This window comes from Hemibagrus wyckioides, linkage group LG18 (assembly GCF_019097595.1).
Source record: "Hemibagrus wyckioides isolate EC202008001 linkage group LG18, SWU_Hwy_1.0, whole genome shotgun sequence".
In the NCBI taxonomy this organism is placed as follows: domain Eukaryota; kingdom Metazoa; phylum Chordata; class Actinopteri; order Siluriformes; family Bagridae; genus Hemibagrus; species Hemibagrus wyckioides.
Genome location: NC_080727.1, coordinates 19,459,559 through 19,482,768, shown reverse-complemented (window position 1 = coordinate 19,482,768; position 23,210 = coordinate 19,459,559). Strand labels below are relative to the sequence as shown.

Genomic DNA, 23,210 nt, shown 5'->3' with positions numbered 1-23,210 from the left:
CTCCTGACCACAGCTCACTCGAACTCACCTGGATATATATTTCGTAGCATGTAGCTGGGTTCTTCTTCCTTCTCTCTTTTGTGCCTGCATAGTCACATCATCATGGGTGAAATCCAAAAGGTATGTATGCTCAAATCTGGGGATCAGGCATCGCCATGCTAATCCAGCAGGACCAAGGCTGTGATAGGGAGTCCATAATTACTTTCACAGATGGGTGGATTTGAAGAATTTATTCATTGCTGCGCTGTATATTATCTGTATAAGTTCTTCGCTGTGATTTGGTTTGAAGAATCATTTCCGAGGTCACTCTCATCTATTTTCTATTTATTCAGAGATGTTTGAAGCAAAACAGCCCAGATTCTCTCAGCTAATGAACCAGTATTCTGAAAAAATGCTAAAAAAAATTAGTTCTTAGTAAGTGAATTTATCTTGAATATACAGTCAAATATATCCGGTATTTTCTCCAAAACCAAATATAAAATGATGAAACCAAATTTCAAAACATTCGTACTAATCTCAAGCTTAACATTGTTTTATTTTATGGAACTAGATCTATTTCAAGCTTAAAATGATTAAATATGGCTATAAATAGGCTTAATATTGTTATATGTTGCTTACTGTAATCTAATTTCATTAAAACTTCTTAATATTTAAGGTAATTTGTTTGCAGTGTGAAATCTTGAATCTGAAATAAAAAATATCTTGTATTGTACATACTTTTTTAAATATATGTTTATACCTTCTATATTCTGATTGTTTTTAACCAAATATGAGAATATTAAGCTTATTTCTAGACAATGAAATACATTTCAATCTTAAAATGATTTTAATCTGCCGGAAGATACATATTTTCTCTTATTCCTAATAAGTCTATGATTCTAGAATCTGTAATCTGCCAAAGGAATAAGACATAATTAGTTCTAGACCCACATTTCTCATTCCATATGTCCTATTTTCTTTTAAACCCTTCGAACGCGCTGTTCGTCCCAGGGATTATTTTCCGTCATTGAGAAACTAAAAGGCACGACAGAGCAGGAGCTCCGGATCGTTCTTCTCGGTCTGGATAACGCTGGGAAAACCACCCTACTGAAACAGCTGGCCTCAGAAGATGTGAACACGATCACACCAACTCAGGTACGTGGCAGTTCTGCTCACCATCAAAAACTGTAATGCAGTTTGCTCTGGTTTCAAATGTGTGCTGCTGCAAATCCTTGGATTATACAATTTAAGATAACTGAGAGACATTAAGTAATGAAATCAGTGTGACCTACAGCCTAAATACAACAATGAGTCATAACATTATGACCACAGAAAGGTGAAGTGAATAAGACTAATGATCTCCTCATCATGGTACCTGTTAGTGGGTGGGATATATTAGGCAGCAAGTGAACATTTTGCCCTCAAGGTTGATGTGTTAGAAGCAGGAAAAAATGGGCAAGCGTAAGGATTTGAGCGAGTTTGATGAAGGGCCAAATTGTGATGGCTATACCCCTGGATTAGAGCATCTCCAAAACTGCAGCTCCTGTGGGGTGTTCCCAGTCAGCAGTGGTCAGTATTTATCAAAAAGGCGACAGGGTCATGGGCGGCCAAGGCTCATTGATGCACGTGGGGAGTGAAGGCTGGCCCGTGTGATCCAATCCAACAGACGAGCTACTGTTGCTCAAATTGCTGAAGAAGTTAATGCTGGTTCTGATAGAAAGGTATCAGAATACACAGTGCATGATGGGTCAGGGCTGTTTTGGCAGCAAAAAGGGGACCAACACTAGGCATACTAGGCAGGTGGTCATAATGTTATGCCTGATCAGTGTATAACAACACATATAACATAAACTTTTACTAAAAGAACAGTTAGTATTCTGACAAAATAATATGTTGTCTAAATGACTAAAGAAATTACAAAAAAAAAAAAGTTAGCAAGTGGAATCAAGTCTATTATTTCCTATTACAAGATTAGAGCAACCTAAATATATGATTATTCAACCTATTTCTAGACATTTCCTACTCCAAATCTTTTTATTTCTCATTTTAGAAGTTATTTCTAGAAAGACGTAATGCATCTACCAATAGAGTAAGAACATCTGAAGCTTGAAATGAGTAAAAGAATCAAAAACCAGCCGGAATAATTTCATAATAAGAAATATTACCCATAAGACATTCTTTTTTTGTTCTGTCGCAGTGAAGCATCTTTGTGTATATTGCATATATTATGCTATTGATTTATGTCTTTAAAAAACCACAAGTTCTTTGTATTGCTGTTGGATTGAAGTTTCTGTTGAATTTTCTAATAGGAAATTCTAGTCACATTAGCATGAAAAGAAGTCGAGTTAAGCTGAGATGAAATGTGACAAGCTGATAAAAGAGCGAGGCAAAAGTTATCCTGAGTAGAGAGATATTCTTCACATGACAGGAATTACATTAGTGTATCGAATTATACACAGAGAAGAACAGGATGGAGCTTTGTATTGGGAATCGTGGTGGAAGTTAACCGCTACCTATAGAGAACATGAACAATAACAAAGATATTTAAAAATGGCAGCTAGACTGGTACTTTTTGTTCAATATGTCCAGTAAAGTAGTATAGACATCGAATATAGGTCATAGACTGATCGTCTATCTGTTCGCTTTAGTGAAGTCATGCTGATAGCAGGCCATGTGGTCTATTTTGGTCATGTTCTGGACCAAAGTAGAGTCAGCAAAGGCCATATTTAGCTGACCTTCTTAATGACTTCCTTATGGCTAGTAATATTAATGGACTATGCACACTGACTGGAGCTTTAAACCCAAACTTCTGACCCGAAATCTCGAATTAAATATGGTACCCAGTTTCATAATGAACCACACAGGAGGCCTACACTTCGAGGACAAGGGATCGAGGAGTGTCTTTAATCCTGTGCTTGAAGCTTACTTAACCATAAACTGATGCCCTGCTGCCTAGCTAAGGGTCAGTTAAATATAGTCAGTACCTTCCTGTAACTGTTTCTGTTTCCTGTGTAACATCTTAGGGCTTCAACATTAAGAGTGTAACCTGTCATGGTATGAAGCTGAACGTCTGGGACATTGGGGGGCAGAGGAAGATCCGCCCCTTCTGGAAAAAGTATCTGGAGAACACAGACTTGTTGGTGTGTGTTTTAAGAGTCTTCATTTGCATTTGTTTTTGAGCGAAGCTAGATCACAACTCACAACTATGTTGGACAGCGTACAATCACTGTCATACAAAAGTTGTCCAAAGCAGATAGAGAAGCCTGTACTCTGTATCTCAATCTATTATTTTCTCCCAGATCTACGTCATCGACAGTGCAGACAAGAAGAGGTTTGAAGAAACAGGCCTGGTGAGAACCAACAACAATATAGAATTGAAGGGAAGTGAAGCACATGAGGAAATGTTTCCAGAGATTTTGGACAAACATCTTCATGAGCTACGCACAAGCATCTGAAGCTTGTTTTTGTAAACGGTGCCTTATAAATGTTGCATAGACAGCTGTCCATGGTTAAAAAAAACAAAAAACAAGTGCAACCATTTATTAGTTACTCATCTGACAGATGGTTTCGACGTATAATTAAAGCAGCCGTTAAGATGCCGCCCAAGCACGAGACGTTAAGGCTTTAGCGTCTTCCTCAACTCACAATTCATTTTTGTCATCTCCTGTCCATGTAGGAGCTCTCTGAACTGATCGATGAGGAGAATCTAAAGGGAGTGCCTGTGCTTATCTTTGCCAATAAGCAGGATCTGACCACAGCGTCTACAGCTAGTGAGATCGCCGAGGGGCTCAACCTGCACACCTACCGGGATCGAGAGTGGCAGATCCAGGCCTGTTCGGCTATTTCTGGTGAAGGAGTCCAGGTGAGTCCATACGGCTCGACAATAAACACTAGAGCTATAGAGCTAGAGCTGGGCCTGTCAACTGTTATAATAAAACAATGTATGGTAAAAACGAATCCTTTCACCGTATATAACTTGGATTAGTACACTCTTTGACATCATTATCCCGGCAAAGAGAGACATTTTGTTTTCTACATAAACTCCTTTCGAAAGCCGTGCATCCAAAATCACATTTTGTCTCCTTTCTGTGTTTCTGCTTTCTCTCAGGATGGAATGAACTGGATCAGCAACAACATTGTAAATAAGAAGAAATAAAGCTGCCCCGAAAAATACCTTTCTTTTTTAATCGAAAAATAAAAAAAGCTCTCTGATCTTTCTCTACAAATACAGGTGTGTTCAGATAGATCAGAATGTAATGTTTTGTAATATTTTGTATGTCATAGCAATTCAATTCAAAATGACTGACAGCCTTCTGCTCTTTTATATATACGAATGGAGCAACTTTAGAGAATTATTACAACCTGAAGGCAAGTGAAAGAAAAGGAAAAAAAAAGCTGTGATGGTTAAACTATTTTCTTCTTTTCTTAAGGTTTTTTTTTTTTTTTGCTTTTATCATTTCAGAAATCTCTATGACAGGATCTGTGACTCATTCTAGCAGCAAATAATGATAGAAACAGAGTCACTACCTAAAAAGGGATGAGTCCTGTGTCCATGTTAAAGCTTTGTAGGTAGTTTGTTCTGTTTGAGGAACCATCTCAAACAGAGAACCTTCTACCCTGACCTGAACTTGTGTTCCTTCCGTTATATTCGTGGGTTCTGTGTACCGTTTATAATAACCTGTGAGTGTGTGTGCATCAACACTGAAGTCATTAAAGCATATACTGTCAATAAATAAATAAATATATACACCAATCAGGCATAACATTATGAGCAGTGTCAGCTGAAGTGTATAACACTGATTATCACATCATCACACTGGCACCTGTTAGTGGGTGGGATATATTAGGCAGCAAGTGAACATTTTGTCCTCAAAGTCGATGTGTTAAAAGCAGTAAAAATGGGCAAGCATAAGGATTTGAGCGAGTTTGATGAAGGGCCAAATTGTGATGGCTAGATGACTGGATCAGAGCATCTCCAAAACTGCAGCTGTTGTGGGGTGTTCCCGGTCTGCAGTGGTCAGTGTCTATCAAAAGTGGTCCAAGGAAGGAACAGTGGTGAACCGGCGACAGGGTCATAGACGGCCAAGGCTCATTGATGCACATAAGGAGAGAAGGCTGGCCCGTGTGATCCGATCCAACAGATGAGCTACTGTTGCTCAAATTGGTACAAAAATGTATTGCTGGTTCTGATAGAAAGGTGTCAGAATACACAGTGCATCACAGTTTGTTGCGTATGGGGCTGCACCAGCAGCAGACCAGTCTGGGTGCCCATGCTGACCCCTGTGCACCACCGAAAGCAGCAACAATGGGCACATGAGCATCAGAACTGGACCACAGAGCAATGGAAGAAGGTGATTGGAAGAAGGTGGCCTAGTGTGAGGAATCATGTTTTCTTTTACATCACGTGGATGGCCGGGTGCGTGTGCATCGCTTAGCAGGGGAACACATGGCATCAGGATGCACTATGTGAAGAAGGCAAGCCGACGGAGGCAGTGTCATGCTTTGGGCAATGTTCTGCTGGGAAACCTTGTGTCCTGCCATCCATGTGGATGTTACTTTGACACGTACCAACTACCTAAGCATTGTTGCAGACCATGTACACCCTTTCATGGATACAGTATTCTCTGATGGCTGTGGGCTCTTTTAGCAGGATAATGCACCGTACCACAAAGCATTATGACTACCTGCCAATATTGTGTTGGTCCCCCTTTTGCTGCAAAAACAGCCCTGACCCCTCGAGGCATGGACTCCACTAGATCCCTGAAGGTGTGCTGTGGTATCTGGCACAGATGTTAGCAGCAGACCCTTTAAATCCTGTAAGTTGCAAGGTGGGGCCTCCATGGATCGGACTTGTTTGTCCAGCACATCCCACAGATGCAGTGGGTTGCCACTCAGTCAGTGGTATCCGCCACCTTATGCCCTGCATCACTGGGATGAGCTTCTGGTTCCCAGCAAGCCAGTGCAGTTTAAGCGGTACAGAAAATGGATGCTTGTGTGGATATAATCACTGACCATAACACCTGTATACCTGCTCGTTCATGCAATTATGCAATCGACCAATCATATCATCAGATACAGGTCATGTCAAACAACAGAATAAGAAAAAAGTCCTTGGAAAAACACTGGAAGGGTGGAATCCTATGTGTTCTTTTGCTGTTGTAGTTTATTCACCTCAAGGATTGGTGTGTTGCACATTTTGTGATGCGTTTCTGCTCAGCACGGTTGTAAAGAGTTACCTGTTACCTTCCTGTCAGCTTCAACCAATCGGCTATTCTCCTCTGACCTCTCTGTTCCGCCTGCAGAACCCATGCTCACTTGTTATTTTATTGAGCTATTCTGTTGTGAGACTGTTGTGTATGAATATCCCCGGAGAGTAGCAGTTTCTGGAAACACTCGATGCTTGATGTGAAGATGAACTGAAGCTCTTGACCTGTATCTGCATGACATTTATACACTGAGAGCTGCTGCTACTGTAACATGATTGGCTGACTGCATAATTGCACTAATAAGCAATGGTTCCTAATAAAGTGACTGATGTGTGTGTGTGTGTGTGTGTATGTGTACTCCTTTCTCTTTTTTTACCATTTTGGAAAGTAAAACTTTCACCTGTTTAGTTGCTTGAGGTAGAAGATAAGTAACAGATGGAGCCTTTTCGTGTCTTTAACTTCACAAAGACATTTTTACTTTATTTTATTCCAGCATGTTACTCTGGAAAACTGGAAACTTTTCCCAAACAGAATGATTTTCTGTTTAATCTGTAGAAAAACCCCCAGAGAATTAATGCTATTTACATTGGCAGCATTTGTTGTGTCATATTTCTTTACAGTACTGGCATGTTGTAGTGTATTTTTAAATACAGAACAAATCTATTTTTACAGAACTACATACTCGGTAACAGTATATTAGGATAAAACCACTGCTGCAGTTTTCCTGCTGCTGTTTTTTTTTTTTACCGTTATTTAAATATATTTATCTTTTAGTGCCAAATACACACATTATCTAATATAGAATCGTCAAATAGATTAAGAAAAAAATCTAATAAAATGTGTTTATCAAAGCAATCCTGTCATTTGAGTAGCTTTCCCAAGAAAGCTCACTTTTGCTTGCAAGGAATTTTAGAGTATATTGTAGCAATACTAGCTAGCTATATCAAGATTAGCTCACCTGTTAGCAGTTAAGGTTTAGGTGTACTGAGATTCCGAATTTGGTTATAATTCCTATTCATTATTTATTTACTTATTTGTTTGTTTATTTATTTATTTAAGTAGATAGTAGCAGCTAAATGGGATATTTGTTTAAAGTAGGATGCCAGGTAGCTAAAAGAGGTCTAGTTTTATTTCTAGTTTAAACTTTGCTGATATTATGGAAGCTATGTTCTTTTGCCTGAAAAAGTCAAAGATTAAAAAATTCGGCAGTAGAGATGAAGTGATGATAATGTTGTCAAAATCTTAAAAAGATCATAAAAATTAGAGAAGGCAGGGTAAAATGTTTTGGCTTCAGGCTTCTTGCATTTATATCCACAGGGACCCTCCTCATGCGTAATTATGAACTCTGAGAACGACAGACTTGGGGATGACTCAGAGTACAGAGCTGCCTCTCAAATTTTCTGGACCATCTGCGCGCGTGTCTAAGGATCATGTTTTTTATTAGTGGGGATGCAGAAAAACAGTTCTGCTAATCCTAGTCTATTAGCACTTGCTCCCTCTTCTCTATAATAAGCCTGTGATCTAACCATGCAGAAACTTCAGGGTCCATTTCATAGCTGGCAAATATAAGACTTTGCTACTTTAGACTTAGGGTCAGATTGATCCAGTCTCTTGTGTATAAAGGAAACGGCATTTTCTTCATAAACCGGTAAGCCTGCGAGAGCTTGGTACAGCATGTAAATCACATATTTATCCTTTAGAAGAGGCTACAGAAGAGGTTCGATAAGTGTTGGGTTGCATGTGTCGTGAATTCTAATGATTCCCGTGGTGAGAGAACACAACTTAAGCTATGCTTTGTATCTAGACGGTTCGGATCATCATGCCTGTCGACCTTGCTAAAGAGAGACAGCTACAGGGTGTGGCGCTGTGCTTAGAGGCACGAGGAGGTAAGGCATAATTGATGTCAATATAACACGAAATAATTGCAAAACCTTTTTAGAAAATCTAGTTTAATTCTGGCTTCATTCCTCTCAGTAAAACTGCATCAAAACATTTATTATTTAAAAAGCGTTCGGTCCTGTGGAAGTGGATGGCTGAGGCAGGATGACTGTCTGTAATGCAATATCACAGCAAGGCTCTAAAAGCTTTCATCTTCATCACGCATGACCAACTGGGCGAGAGAAAGAGCCATCAGAAACAGGCACTGATGTCTAGAGCAGGCTTGGAATTTATCCAAACTCCAGTGTCAAATTGAATGATTCATTGATTCGATTACTCGGGTCATCAGAATTAATTCAAATTCCAGTGTCAAATTTAATGATTCAGTGATTCAGTTGATCAGTGTATCAGAATTTATACAAACCCTGTGTCAGAATTAATGATTCAGTTCAGTTGCTCAGAGTATCAGAATTTATCCAAACCTTAGTGTCAAATGTAATGATTCAGTGATTCAGATTATCAGTGTATCAGAATTTATCCAAACCCAGTGTCAAAATGAATGACTCAGTGATTCAGTTGCTCAGCTAATCAGAATTTATCCACACCCTAGTGTCAAACTTAATGATTTATTGATTCAGTTGCTCAGATAATCAGACTTTATCCACACCCTAGTGTCAAATTTAATGATTCAGTGATTCAGTTGCTCAGTGTATCAGAATTTATCCAAACCCAAGTGTCAAATTTAACGATTCACTGATTCAGTTGCTCGGTTTATCAAACTATATCCAAACCCTGCATCAAAATAAATGATTCAGTTCAGTTGCTGAGTGTATCAGAATTTATCCAAACCCTAGTGTCAAACTTAATGATTTATTGATTCAGTTGCTCAGCTAATCAGAATTTATCTAAACCCTAATGTCAAATTTAATGATTCAGTGATTCATTTGCTCGGTTTATCAAACTATATCCAAACCCTGCGTTAAAATTAATGATCCAGTTCAGTTGCTCAGAGTATCAGAATTTATCCAAACCTTAGTGTCACTTGTAATGATTCAGTGATTCAGTTTATCAGTGTTTCAGAATTTATCCAAACCCTGTGTCAAAATGAATGACTCAGTGATTCAGTTGCTCAGCTAATCAGAATTTATCCAAACCCTAGTGTCAAACTTAATGATTTATTGATTCAGTTGCTCAGCTAATCAGACTTTATTCAGACCTCAGTGTCAAATTTAATGATTCAGTGATTCAGTTGCTCAGTTCATCAGAATTCATCCAAACCCAGGTGTCAAATGTATTGATTCAATGATTCGATTGCTCAGTTTATCAGACTTCATTCAGACCTCAGTGTCAAATTTAATGATTCAGTGATTCAGTTGCTCAGTGTATCAGAATTTATCCAAACCCTTTGTCAAAATCAATGATTCAGTGATTCAGTTGCTCAGTGTATCAGACTATATTCAGACCTAGTGTCAAAATTAACAACTCAGTGAATCGATTGCTAAGTTCATTAGAATTAATCCAAACCCGGCTGTCAAATTTAATTATTCTGTGATTCATTCAGACCCCAGTTTCAAATGTAAAGATTCAGTGATATAATTCTTCACTTCAGCACAAAATACCCAAACTCCAGAGTCAAATTTAATGATTCAATGAATCATTTGCACAGTTTATCAGAATCCATTCAGACCCCCGTGTCAATTGCAATGATTCAGTGATTTAATTGCCCAGTCAGATCCCAAGATTTCAACTATATTTCAACTGACTTATCAAGTTATTTTTGGTGACTCCACAAAAGTATTTATCAGTTGGTGATAAGCTTTTAAGTTAATAATAATAGTAATAATAAACATTACAGTAACACCTGAAATATCTAGAACTTTATACCAGATACAACAATAAATATCTGGTGTATTTATGTTGTTTTCCTGAGAAAATGTTAAGCTTCCTGTGCTATTCAAACCACCTAACAGACTCTGAAAGAAGACAAATGCTTTGTGGCCAATTTGCCGGGAGATAACAGCGGCACTCTCCAGTATTAGACTATAATTATTCAAAGTCTGCCTCAGGAAGGAAGGACAATAAAACGTCTGCTTCTCTGATAGGGATGTGACGCCTCATAAACAAGAAAGCTGACAACAAACCCATGAAACACATGGCCAAAAATGATTTATGCCTCCCTGACCCTCATTAGCTTCACACAGCTTGTAGGTATGAAGAGAGTGACATTTCTAAAAATGCTTGTTAAGAAAACAGCCCTGTGTATTGGGCAAAACCTCTAGACATCTTAGCTTCGAAAAAATAATAATATGCTCTTATACTTCTACTGCTGTTTCTTCATGTGGGTGGATTTCCTTTCAAGCCTTCATATCTCATTCGTCCTTTGTCAAGGACGGGCCAAAATGAGCATCAGGTAAAAAGACCTGTATACTGTGCACACACCACACCATGCATATATAAGCTCGAGTATTTAGTTATTCTGGTTTATGGGACATGACTAACAGTTGTCTTTGTTCAACTTTGGCAAGTTCAGTATAGAAAGAGTGCAACCATGTAATTATAAATGAATACATACAGTGTAATCATGATGTACTCATCCATTATGCATGTATGTGTGTGAGACAGAGTGCCTAGACCTGGGAAAGAAGATCAGCGTTCCACAGGATATAATGATGGAGGAGTTGAACCTGCGCTCAAACAAGGGATCCAGAATGTTCCAAGCGAGACAAAAGAGATCAGAGAAGTTCACGCTGGAAGGTGCAGGAAAACAAGCTGACGATGTAAGCCAATGACATATTTATAATATAAATGATATATTATCGCCAATTGGCATACTTATATAATGTAAACCATGACAATTCATTCTTTTAGTTCGAATTATATGGTTTCACAGATGTGAATCTGAATAACAAGGCCACGGAGGTGAGATTTTGCTGGTGAAACACCTGAATGAATTCTGATATATTGTATGTCATTGGGATTTCTATCTACTTTAGCAAAGCGAGACATCATATCATCAGGCTACAGAAGAGCTGACAGACAAAGCTCACAGCAGCACAAAGGTCAACCCACCAGAGAGAAACAACCTGCTGGCTAAACTCCATCACAGCGTAGCCAAAAAGGGAAGTCCGAGCGTTCTGGCACCAGGTGACGGCACCGAATTTCAGTCTGTGAACATATCGAAAATGTCTTTGAGAACAAAATAATAATGAAGCTGATACGCTCTTACTGCCTCAGGATATTCTGGGCCTCTGAAAGAGATTCCTCCTGAGAAATTCAACGTTACTGTAATCCCCAAGTCATACTGCTCACCATGGGAAGAACAGAGCGACAGCAAAAGCATGCTGGTGACCATTAGCTCCAATCTGCCCGAACCTCCTCAGAAACTCGTCCCTGCTAACTACAGATGCTTCAACAGGTTAGCATTCAAAAAATAATCAATTAATATTTAAATAAAATAATTAATTAATTAATATTAAAAATTAATTCAGCTGTTTAGTTTTTTTTTCTTCTTCTTCTTACAAACATTTTCTATAACATTTTAAGCTTTGCTGATCTTTTTATGAAATAATTTCCCATTCATTTCTCTGTTGCTCAGAGAAGAAAGAATGATTAGCATGAAAGCTACAATGAATCAGCAGATAAAATGTACTCTAAAATATGTTGTTTCTCTGAATCCTGGAATAGGAATTAGTAGTACTCCGTAGCCAGAGCTGCTTGCCTGAACATAGTACAGCCCAAGACCTGCCTCTAAATTTCTGGTACGAAATTTACAACAGAGAAGCCTTTTCCTTCACCTGGCTTTGTGTTTTTGCTAGCAGACTAGCCTCAGCCAGCTAGTGTATAAATATTGGGTTACTTTCATTAGTGTTTCAATCTCACACAGTGAACACACACCAGAGCACCAGGTAATTGAATCATAGTGTGAACACAGGGTGTGGAAAACCGTTAGCTATAAGACTTTAAGCAGTTGACAAGAGAAAGATGAGAGGTTTCGCTCTTTTTCTTACTCTCAAGTTCTACTTTCCTAATACTCCTGTAATACTTGAGAGCCCTTAATATGGATTGTCATGATGCAGTGGAGGCAATCTGCCATTTTGTCAGGGCTATAAGATACAGTATATTGCCAAAAGTTTTGGGACACCCCTCCAAATCATTGAGTTCAGGTGTTGTTTTTCAGGGGTTGGGCTCGGCCCCTTAGTTCCAGTGAAAGAAACTCTTAATGCTTCAGGATACTAAGACATTTTGGACAATTTCATGCTCCCAACTTTGTGGGAACAGTTTGGAGATGACCCCTTCCTGTTCCAACATGACTGTACACCAGTGCAAAAAGCAAGGTCCATAAAGACATGGATGAGTGAGTTTGGTGTGGAGGAACTTGACTGGCCTGCACAGAGTCCTGACCTCAACCTGATAGAACACCTTTGGGATGAATTAGAGCGGAGATGGTGAGCCAGGCCAAAACTGGGATGTCTGCCTTCACATGCACATGAATTTAATATGGAGTTGGCTCGCCCTTTGTAACAGCTTCAACTCTTCTGGGAAGGCTTTCCACAAGTTTTAGGAGTGTGTTTATGGGAATTTTTGACCATTCCTCTAGAAGCGCATTTGTGAGGTCAGGCACTGATGTTGGACGAGAAGGCCTGGCTCGCAGTCTCTGCTCTAATTCATCCCAAAGGTGTTCTATCGGGTTGAGTTCAGGACTCTGTGCAGCCAAACTCACTCGTCACGTCCCTATGGACCTTGCTTTGTGCACTGGTGCGCAGTCATGTTGGAACAGGAAGGGGTCATCCCCAAACTTGGCATGCTGATGCATTAGGAGTTCCTTTCACTGGAACTAAGGTGCCTAACCCCAGGAAGTCAGTGATTTGGAGGGATGTCCCAAAACTTTTGCAATATAGTGTTTTTGGTCAGAGAGACAGCCTAGCTAGTTTTCATAGGAAGAAAAAAAAACTACAATGGACTTTATAAACACAGGAGGTTTCACATACACTATACTGTTCTTTTCTACCTTTGATAAACAGATGACCGATGAACAGAACGATTAGACGGGATACATGTCATACATGTAACCTACCAATCAAATCATTTTAAGGAAAATTGAGAGACAAAACACAATGTTACAGTCAGGACTGTGGAGAGTAACTGACCTCAATCAGAGCAATTCCAGACAGTTACTTTCCTGTAGTGTGCTGCCACCAGCTGTGAGTATGAGCCATAGCGACTATGTCAGAAACACCTTAGAAATATGAACTAATAATAAAAAAACACAGGGTGGAGACTGATTTTGAAATTAATGGAATGTAAATATAATCAAGCAAAAACAAAGCTCAATAAATAACTGCACGTATATGAACAACCGATTTCTTCTACATTAATAGATTAAAGTGTGTAATTGGTCAGAACCTAAATCTCAGGTTTATATTAATGCACTATAACTAATATGGTATTAAGCAATCATATGGTGAAGGAGATGTTCTAGCATTTTCTGGAAGAAGTCTCCAGTATCAGACAGAGTAGAAGTAGAAACTTTCTGAAAGAGGAATGGCATAACGATGAGATTTGTGTTTTCCCATTTCATTAATACACAACAAACTGCATTTTTCTGTCTTATTTACAACATAAAGAAAAAAAGGAAGCTGATGGTGAAGCTGTTACCACACAATTACAAGGTGTTGGAAATGGCTGGAGAGGAAAATCAATAATGCTATCGGATAATAATTGGCTTTATCACCACACTGCCCCATGTGGATTATTTTCCAATGTCATGACACGTTGCTGTGTTTTATACCTTACTCATTATGACCAGAAGTGTACATAATAATTCTCAATAAATCTGAGTTCATTCAGAAAATTCCATCCATTTTATTTGGATAAACATGTAAAGCATACTTGAAAAATAGACTGTAGCCCATGCAAAATATGGAAGAAATTTATTCGAGATGACAGTCACATGATAAACAAAGAAACAACGCTTTCAGAGTCCGAATTGCTAAACTCCATCTCGTGGTGTAGGCCATCGCGATGTACGGGTGGTGCCGATGTAGCTCGTACCAAGCCAAATTCCTACTGACCCTCAAAGCCCCAATGAGGCTGTGTCACGGTCTGATGTTTTCACAGAGCTCCGATGCCATTTGGAGGGACGTCAGGTGGCACCAGGACCCTGCCTCTGCCTGGCTTTGAACTCTTGCAGGCCTACACGGAGCCCACACTCACCTGGGAGAGGATGTGCGCTCGGCCCAACTTTAACCGCATCCCGAGAGGCTGGACAGCTTAACGTATGGCCGAGACCTCTGAGCAGGAAGCGGTGAAGAACTGCATTTCAAACACGGCACACGCACACCGTCATCAGCATGCATGAAATGTCATGATATAAACTGCAAACTGAGCCAATAAAGACACTGAGTATTTTCTACTCGAGCTGTAGAGCTAGATATAAATGTACAGAAAGCAGGATTAGGCAGGAAGCCATTACAAGACAAACAATATAAACAATGCATATTTGATCCATCTTGTTATGTCTCTTATTTGACAAATCCGTTCTCAGTACTGATCATTTGTTGCTTTGGTTGGACTAAAAGAGCAGTCAGCAATGGCCTCATGTGGTATTTATTGGTCATTGCAAGTTACTTTTGCTTGTTACACAGGACTGGAAAAAGAAAAACTCCACCTTTCTTCCAATTAAAAAAACAAAAAAAAACAAAAACTAAATCCTCTCCGCATTCTGAAACCTCTGATTGCAAATATAAAAGCATTACAAATGAGGTATGTCCTATTGTTTTAAGTTGGCTATAATTAGTTTAGATGTTTATTTCTAGAACAGTAGGAACACTACAACAAGTTCACCAAGTTCATAAAAGGTTACTGATATAAAAAGACTCCAGAAACAGGGGGGGGTGGGGCATTGGCAAAAAAAAAAAAAAAAAAGGTAGAGTCTTCGTCACTCCTATACGTATCCATACAGAAAGGTATAGCTTCCTTCCAGGTCTAGGAGCCTCCGTGGCGGCTGGCATGTGCACCCATACGCAGAGGATCTTGGGATGGATAATGCACCTGACCTGGAGGCCTCATGGCCATTGGAGGTGGCATTGGAGGGGCCATAGGATCCATAGAGGGGTACATAGGTGGGCCAAAACCTGCAGAGAGAGTGAGAGCATGAAGTCAAAAAAAAAATTTCACATTTTATCAATTGTGGAAGTTGCAAATAGGAAGAAAAGCATACCTGGAGGTGGCGGCATGGCTACTCCTGGGGGAGGAGGGATCCCTAAATTCATGACTGCAGGACCGGTGTTAGGCGCCAAGTTGAAATAGTTGGCCGAGATGTCGTCTGTAGAGACGGGCGGTGGAGGCAGCGCTGTGGAATATAAGCTCGTTAAATGCCGAGGAATATACTGCAGACAGTGATTTAATCACTACAGATCTGTATTCCTCTACAAATTTGTTTTTTGTTTTTATACTTTATATGTTTTATTTAAAACAAACACACCTTGTGTCTCACTTTAAAATAAACCACTTATAAAGCATGAAATTTATTCACTACATTTCAGTGGCAGGCTCAGACAAGTATGCCTAGACATGCAGCACCACAATCTGCTGTAGGTTAATAACAAGAGCAGGTTGTATAAAGAACACAAACACGGTGATAAAACGCAGAAATAAATTCTGCATTATAATGTAAACTAGAAACGATCAGCATGTGGAGGATTCAGCTTCATCACTTTTTGCCATCAGGGTCAGATTCTCAAGCTTACGGAGACACAGATGAGGTCTCTGGAGGTTTTTACCAACAGTGCTTACATAGCTCTATGCTTATTTTTCACTTATCATCAGATCATCATTAAAATTCCTGAAGCTCCTTTTTTTAAAACGCCTGTTTTACGGCTACAGCACAGACGTGTCCAAGATGCAGTCATGGTCATCAAAGTGGAATTTATGCTGGACACGGGCTGTGCACACTGTGGCTATGCATGCATTATTTTTAAATCCAGATTTTTTGGATTTTCTTTTTAACAGTTTTTCTAAATGTTAAAATGTGAATAATAAGCACACGGGAAAATTGGAGAAGAAAAGAAACTTCGGATCTAGAATATTTCATAGCTATAGACCAAAAAATACCCCCCCCCTTCTTAGAAATATTTTGAGTTCAAAAACCACAGACACGCTGCACTGAGAACAGCCAATAGAGGACAGAAACCAGGGTTTAAATTTAATTATAGTTACAAGGTCATTCGAAGGGGATTTATATCCTACACTGTCCTAAAAACAAAGCGACTGTCCATTTCTAAACCCTGTGCATGAAAGTGTCAAAAGATAAATGACTTTTGTGCAGCACAGCCTTGGTTTCTATATAGAAACGCTACAAAATACAGAATTTGTGCTAGATTTTGCAGTCTATAGACATAACCTAAGCAGTAAATGGGTAATATATATCAGTCTGTAACCTACTATAAAACATCTCACATACTGGTGCTGGTTAAAAATCCTGACAGCCACAGAACACTAAAGTGAATAAGCGATTTGTGATCCTGTGCAAAGCCGATGCATGTTTATGAAATTTAATATCTGCATATCAGATACCACATCCTGCATATCACGATGTAATAGCTTAGTGGTCAGGGTGTTGGGTTACTGATCAGAGTTCAAATCCAGGTCCACCAAGCTACCACTGCCGGGCCCATAAGCAAAGCCCTTAACCCGCAATTGTGCAGATGTATAAAAATGAGAAATTCTAAGTCGCTCTGGATAAGGGCGTCTGTCAAATGCCAGAAATGTAAAATGCATGTTATATTAACTGAACCAGCACAACAAAGCACAGGAATGAATATATCACATTATGACATGAAGATGCATCTGGTGTAAAAAGAGCTTTATGCCGCTGAATATTACATGAGAATAATTTATGAACTTAAATAAAAAAGCAGCCATTTATTTTACACAGAATTTTAAGCTTGAGAACACCTGGTCTAAGGCAACAATAACGTCCTCTGAGGATCTTTACAAAATTTAAAATGAGTTAATATCACTTTCCGAAGCATGGACCACATGAACTAAATCTGATCTGGTGAACAGTAATAGATCATCTGAGAGTAATTCTTCAAAACGTACCTCCAGGGAGGCCGGGCACAGGCTCCAGTCTGATTCCACTTTCAGTCACGCCTTCCTTTTCACCATCTTTTCCTCGTGCTGCCTGGGACCTTTATAAAAAAAAAAAACAACATTATTTACACTGATTACACAGAACAGCAGCATACTACCCAATGTTATTGCTCTTAAAGACAAACTCTACCGAATCGCAACGAGAATCAAATACACACACTTCCGGACACTTTCCTTCGACTTCACTGCTCTGTGACATGCAAATGAAGCTTCAAAACCCTGCCTTACCTGCCCCACTTGACGTTGAGGCGATGGCCGTGAATGATCAGCTTGTTGAAGGATTTCTCGGCGGCCATCTCAGCAGCCTGACGAGTGGCAAACTGGATAAAGGCGCACTGCTGCCTCTGCACTACGGTGATGGTGCGGATCTCCCCAAACTGGTAGAAATGATTCCTGGAATAATAATAATAATAATAATAATAATATAATAATCATAAAAATCCACACAGAGCTCTAATTACTAGTTCACACAATCCAACACTAGCTTCAAGGCAGTCACAGAGATGGTTATATTATTGAGAACATTTTAAAAGGCATTGTTATGTATTCATCATGTTCCGTACCTGAGCTCTGAATCTGTAATGGTATCTGCTAGGCCTCCGATGTACAGCGTGGTGATGGACTTGTCCTCAGGTGGGTCTAACCTAGGCATGGTGGAGGCTCGCTTCAACAGCTTATTAGCCACCGGGTCATTGATGCCGTAGTAGCGGTCCTTAATGTTCTGATCAGCCAGCGGGTCATCTGGGTCAGTGGGCTTCTCGTGCCTAAGGAATAGTTTCCCACCCAACAATGTCACGTCACGTCAATCGGTGAGGAGATTTCATAAACACGAGTTCAGTAGGAGCTGAGGCTCACCTGTAAGGACACTCCTCTCCTCTCCGGCACTCTCCTTTCACCCAGAAAGAGCAGATGTGAGGTCTGTTCCTCTTGTAGTACGGAGTGGTGCGGGCGAGCTTCAACAGCATGTCACTGGCCCCTGGGGCTTTGCCCAGAGCACCGACTGGTCTCGTACCATCCGAATTCGCGATCTAGAAACAGGATGTTTAAACCATTTTTTTAAAACAAAAAGCTGTACACAAAGAACCATGTAAGACATGAAGAAAGGCAGAGAGAACAAAGATAAATGTGGCTGCTTTTTATCTAAATGGATGACAAGAATGCTTGCTGTCAAACGTGTCAAAAAAGGTTGATTTTTTTTTGTGCAGCAGCAATTTATCAAAACACCTGAGCACAATGGAAATGTCCGGAAATGTCTCGGAGACGCATCTGTCTTGCTCACAGCGATTCTGCCATGTACAGCGGATGACATTTTAATTTTAAGTGTCACTTTGTTGCTATGAAAGCAAGAAATGATGTGATAATAACGTTAATTAAATTCTCTTTGTTGACAAGGTGTTAACAATTGATCGATAATAGCAGCGACTGAGTGGAAGAAAGCATGAGCAATAGGGCTTATAATTAAACAGATTTTAAATGAATACATGGTAATCTCAGAAAATGGAAATTATTTCATGGTATTATTTAAAGGAAATTAAAAAAAAAAAAACATTTAACATATTAAAAGTTCTGAAATCAGAAAATAAATAAATAATAAACATTTTAAAAATGAGAAAAATAATTTAATAAATAAATACAAAAATATAGTGGTGACATTTTTTCATTTATTTTTCTATTTATAAATAAATTAAAAAATCTAAGTAAATAAATTAAAAAAAGGTTTCAACAATATCACCATATCAACAGATATGGATATTATATATACATACACTATATTGCCAAAAGTATTTGCTCACCTGCCTTGACTCGCATATGAACTTAAGTGACATCCCATTCCTAATCCATAGGGTTCAATATGACGTCGGTCCACCCTTTACAGCTATAACAGCTTCAACTCGTCTGGGAAGGCTGTCCACAAGGTTTAGGAGTGTGTTTATGGGAATTTTTGACCATTCTTCCAGAAGTGCATTTGTGAGGTCACACACTGATGTTGGACGAGAAGGCCTGGCTCTCAGTCTCCGCTCTAATTCATCCCAAAGGTGTTCTATCGGGTTGAGGTCAGGACTCTGTGCAGGCCAGTCAAGTTCCTCCACACCAGACACACCATCCATGTCTTTATGGACCTTGCTTTGTGCACTGGTGCACAGTCATGTTGGAAGAGGAAGGGGCCAGCTCCAAACTGTTCCCACAAAGTTGGGAGCATGGAATTGTCCAAAATGTCTTGGTATGCTGAAGCATTCAGAGTTCCTTTCACTGGAACTAAGGGGCCAAGCCCAGCTCCTGAAAAACAACCCCACACCATAATCCCCCCTCCACCAAACTTTACACTTGGCACAATGCAGTCAGACAAGTACCGTTCTCCAGGCAACCGCCAAACCCAGACTCGTCCATCAGATTGCCAGATGGAGAAGCGCGATTCGTCACTCCAGAGAACGCGTCTCCACTGCTCTAGAGTCCAGTGGCGGCGTGCTTTACACCACTGCATCCGACGCTTTGCATTGCACTTGGTGACGTATGGCTTGGATGCAGCTGCTCGGCCATGGAAACCCATTCCATGAAGCTCTCTGCGCACTGTTCTTGAGCTAATCTGAGGGCCACATGAAGTTTGGAGGTCTGTAGCGATTGACTCTGCAGAAAGTTGGCGACCTCTTCGCACTATGCGCCTCAGCATCCGCTGACCCCGCTCCGTCAGTTTATGTGGCCTACCACTTCGTGGCTGAGTTGCTCTCGTTCCCAAACACTTCCACGTTCTTATAATACAGCTGACAGTTGACTGTGGAATATTTAGGAGTGAGGAAATTTCACGACTGGATTTGTTGCACAGGTGGCATCCTATCACAGTTCCACACTGGAATTCACTGAGCTCCTGAGAGCGACCCATTCTTTCACAAATGTTTGTAAAAACAGTCTGCATGCCTAGGTGCTTGATTTTATACACCTGTGGCCATGGAAGTGATTGGAACACCTGATTCTGATTATTTGGATGGGTGAGCGAATACTTTTGGCAATATAGTGTGTATATATATATATATATATATATATATAAATAAAAAAAGATCAATGCTTCAATGCTAAACTGTAGATGTTGGAAACGCTGCATAATAATTAATAAATAACAAATAAAAACAACAATATGCCATATAATCACCTCTCTCTCCATGTTCTGGGTGTAGTACTCTTTGTTCACATCCGATCTTGGCATGTCGTCTTTTACGGATATCCCTGTGTCTCTGACTTGAATAGGTAAACCTATAAAAACAATTACAAATAAATAAATAAATGTAAAAAGATAAGCAGGTCATTGAAGTGAGGGAGTGTGACCGATAAGCGACTGAGGAAACGTGAATCGGTTCGGTTGAGAGATGTTCATTACCGTACTCCAGATCCAGTAGGCAGGTCTGACACACATTTTTCATCTTACTGCAGGTCTGACACACTTCCGTCTTCTTAAAGCGCATCCTGACCCCCGGACACCAGCGGAACACGGTGAAGGGACGGGCACAGATCTGGAACCGAGTCGAAACCAGAGGCGGTGTTAAATACTTTACCTCAAAGGATAAGAATTAAAACAGAGGTAATAAAATGCAGTAGGTTCTCTTACCTTGCACTCTTTGCCATACTTTTCTTTGGTCTGTTACAAACAAAGAGATAAAGAAAGAAACGGAGCGGTCAGTCCTGCATGCTTCCTCTACACACTTTTGCCATCATTGAAGCTCTGGTGTTTATGTAATTTCTATCCGATACGTTCACATTAGAGAAGTATTACAGAGAATTCACACCAGACATGCGACATAATAAAAGAGCGACACTTTAATCCTATTCACGTTTCATGGATTCCATCTGAAATCCAAGTTTCTTCTGTTTATTTTGCCCAAAAATTCTTGAACTTACTGTTGTTTTTTTATAGGTGCAGGGGAAAAAAAAAAAACTACTTGAATTAGTGTAAGTGCAAAAACTGTATGTTCCTCCAAAATCGTGAAACTGCGGAAGGACACAGTACACAGATATTCAGCATGGAGGCAGCTGAATTCACAACACACGTGACACAGGAGAGCAAGAAAGTGAATAAACTGCGTGTCTGTGTTTATTCTGGTTAAGACTAAATAACGTTATCATACAAATGTGTCTCCCATCAGCTTAAAACAATGAAGAAACATCACTTCCAAATGCAACTAATCTTCCTGCGATAAAGCGCACAGACTTTTACCTCGATGATAAAATCGGCATACTCACCATTCGGATGTATGGATTCTCCCCTAAACATGTCTGACAGAGAATAGGGAAGTCCTGTTAGAGAAACGACAAGAGACAAAGTGGCTTCGGTTCAGTGTTCAGACTTTGAAAGAGGGAATGAAGTGAGAACAGAGTTGACGAAAGCTCAGAAATGACTATCAACAAGATATACAGCGAGCCATTACATTTTAAACTAGTTCAGATGAGATCATTTCCTCTCAAACGCTATCCTCAAACCCAAATATCTCTCCTTAAGAGGATAACACATTATCAATGTCCTTGGATACAACTGAGCAACAGTGAACGAAGATGAAGCTGTGGGTAAATATAAGCCAAAAAAATATGTCCTCGGATCCACACTTTGTAGATCAACAGGGAATAACAGTCCATCCTGGTACCTTTGGACTGGTCATTACAACGTACCATGATTTGGGACACACCCATTCGAATCCCGGATGCTGTTTAGACGAATTGGGACGCGGTTCTGAGAGAGAAAAATACTTACAAAGAAATTTTTTTGTATTGAAAGTTAGCAATGCCGCTTTCTATCTTAAATGTTAATGAAGTTAATAAAATATTTTCCTTCCATAAAATTAAAAAATATATATATCTTTATTTTCAAACGAGCGTTTTGATGCGTTGTGTCTGCATATAGGGAGAGAAAATTAAAGCAACAACCCCATGTTCAATTCATCCATTAACACTGAGGTGAAGTAAATAAATAAATGAAAACGTTATGATTTTTGCCTATCATAAACGTCACTGACTTTAAAGCACGTGCGAGATTTTATACCAAAATATTGCTCAGAAATAGTGATCATTTAAATGTGCTTGGACATAACTGCAGGTCAGATTTTAAGGTCTCGCTCGATATGGTAAAACATCACGATTGTGCAAAAACCGTCAGTAGTTTAGAATAATAATAAAAAATGTTTTTAATGTCATAATTTAAGGCGGTAGCTATCGAGCTAGCTAATACCATCCAACACTAATGCTTTAATGCTAGTTAGTCAAGGCAGCTAGCTTTAGTTAGCTTTTACAGATACAATATACGAGAAATATAAGGTATTTGCCTATTCAATCAATGAAAATAAACAGACTATGTTTTTAAATGTTTTATTTTATACACATTGATGATTAATGATAAAGTTTTTATTTTATTTTTTTAGTTTTGGCGAATTAGCTTAGCTTAGCTTAGCAGCACGTTAGCCTTCTAGCGCCGCTAGGCCTGCTGCAAGAGCTTTCTATTCAATTATCCACTCAGATTCATGATAAATAATGTATCGATAAAAGTGTGAAAATAAATTTTAAAAAATAATAATAATAAATGTCTAGTGTTATACTTACAGAGTCCTCCCAATTCTGTCTGTTGTACGTGTTAGAACCTAAGGAAGTCGCCATTTTCGATTACAGCAAGATGAAAAAATACCCCCCTGCTTCTGGGCACCTTTTGCTTGTCGCTCACAAGCCGCAACCCAAATATCACCGTTCTGTGTATACATGTGCACTATCTAGTGCTCATAAGCCATTACTTCACACACTAAATAGTGCACTAAATATTCATTATGTAGTTATTTGAGACTCCGCCTCAAATCCGCGGTAACCCTGACTAAATCCCAATATAACACATGATTGGACGTTTAGTGCACTATATAGGGTGTAAAATGCTATCTTATGCGCCCTAGATAGTGCACTAAATAGTCTGTTGGTGGTTATTTGTAATTCAGCCAAGATTACAGCTGATAGGAAAAGGAGTCTCGCCCC

General features: G+C 39.4%; 3 protein-coding genes across 4 annotated transcripts; 2 read left to right on the top strand and 1 right to left on the bottom strand.

Annotated features, from left to right (window-relative positions):
* The first annotated feature begins 102 nt into the window (after window positions 1–102).
* Window positions 103–4,135, top strand: arl3l1 (ADP ribosylation factor like GTPase 3, like 1). Its single transcript, XM_058416069.1, has 6 exons — window positions 103–120; window positions 991–1,134; window positions 3,003–3,119; window positions 3,279–3,329; window positions 3,656–3,841; window positions 4,088–4,135. The coding sequence occupies exons 1-6, from the start codon at window positions 103–105 to the stop codon at window positions 4,133–4,135; spliced, it is 564 nt and encodes a 187-aa protein (XP_058272052.1).
* Window positions 4,136–7,685: 3,550 nt separating this feature from the next.
* Window positions 7,686–14,337, top strand: LOC131369539 (myozenin-2). Of its 2 annotated transcripts, none has more exons than XM_058416297.1 (6): window positions 7,686–7,833; window positions 7,990–8,071; window positions 10,686–10,840; window positions 11,057–11,207; window positions 11,298–11,478; window positions 14,181–14,337. In XM_058416297.1, exons 2-6 carry the CDS (start codon window positions 8,005–8,007, stop codon window positions 14,335–14,337), a joined length of 711 nt encoding a protein of 236 aa, XP_058272280.1. In that variant the 5' UTR covers window positions 7,686–7,833; window positions 7,990–8,004. The 2 variants fall into 2 exon arrangements, with proteins under 2 accessions (XP_058272280.1, XP_058272281.1); XM_058416298.1 differs by lacking the exon at window positions 7,686–7,833 and adding an exon at window positions 7,854–7,902.
* rbm22 (RNA binding motif protein 22) lies at window positions 13,970–22,926 on the bottom strand. Its single transcript, XM_058416296.1, has 11 exons — window positions 22,794–22,926; window positions 21,447–21,500; window positions 20,815–20,844; window positions 20,587–20,719; window positions 20,362–20,462; window positions 18,072–18,244; window positions 17,780–17,980; window positions 17,445–17,609; window positions 17,166–17,254; window positions 15,283–15,414; window positions 13,970–15,196 (listed from the first exon to the last, which is right to left on the bottom strand). Exons 1-11 carry the CDS (start codon window positions 22,845–22,847, stop codon window positions 15,048–15,050), a joined length of 1,281 nt encoding a protein of 426 aa, XP_058272279.1. The 5' UTR covers window positions 22,848–22,926; the 3' UTR covers window positions 13,970–15,047.
* Between the last annotated feature and the right edge of the window lie 284 nt (window positions 22,927–23,210).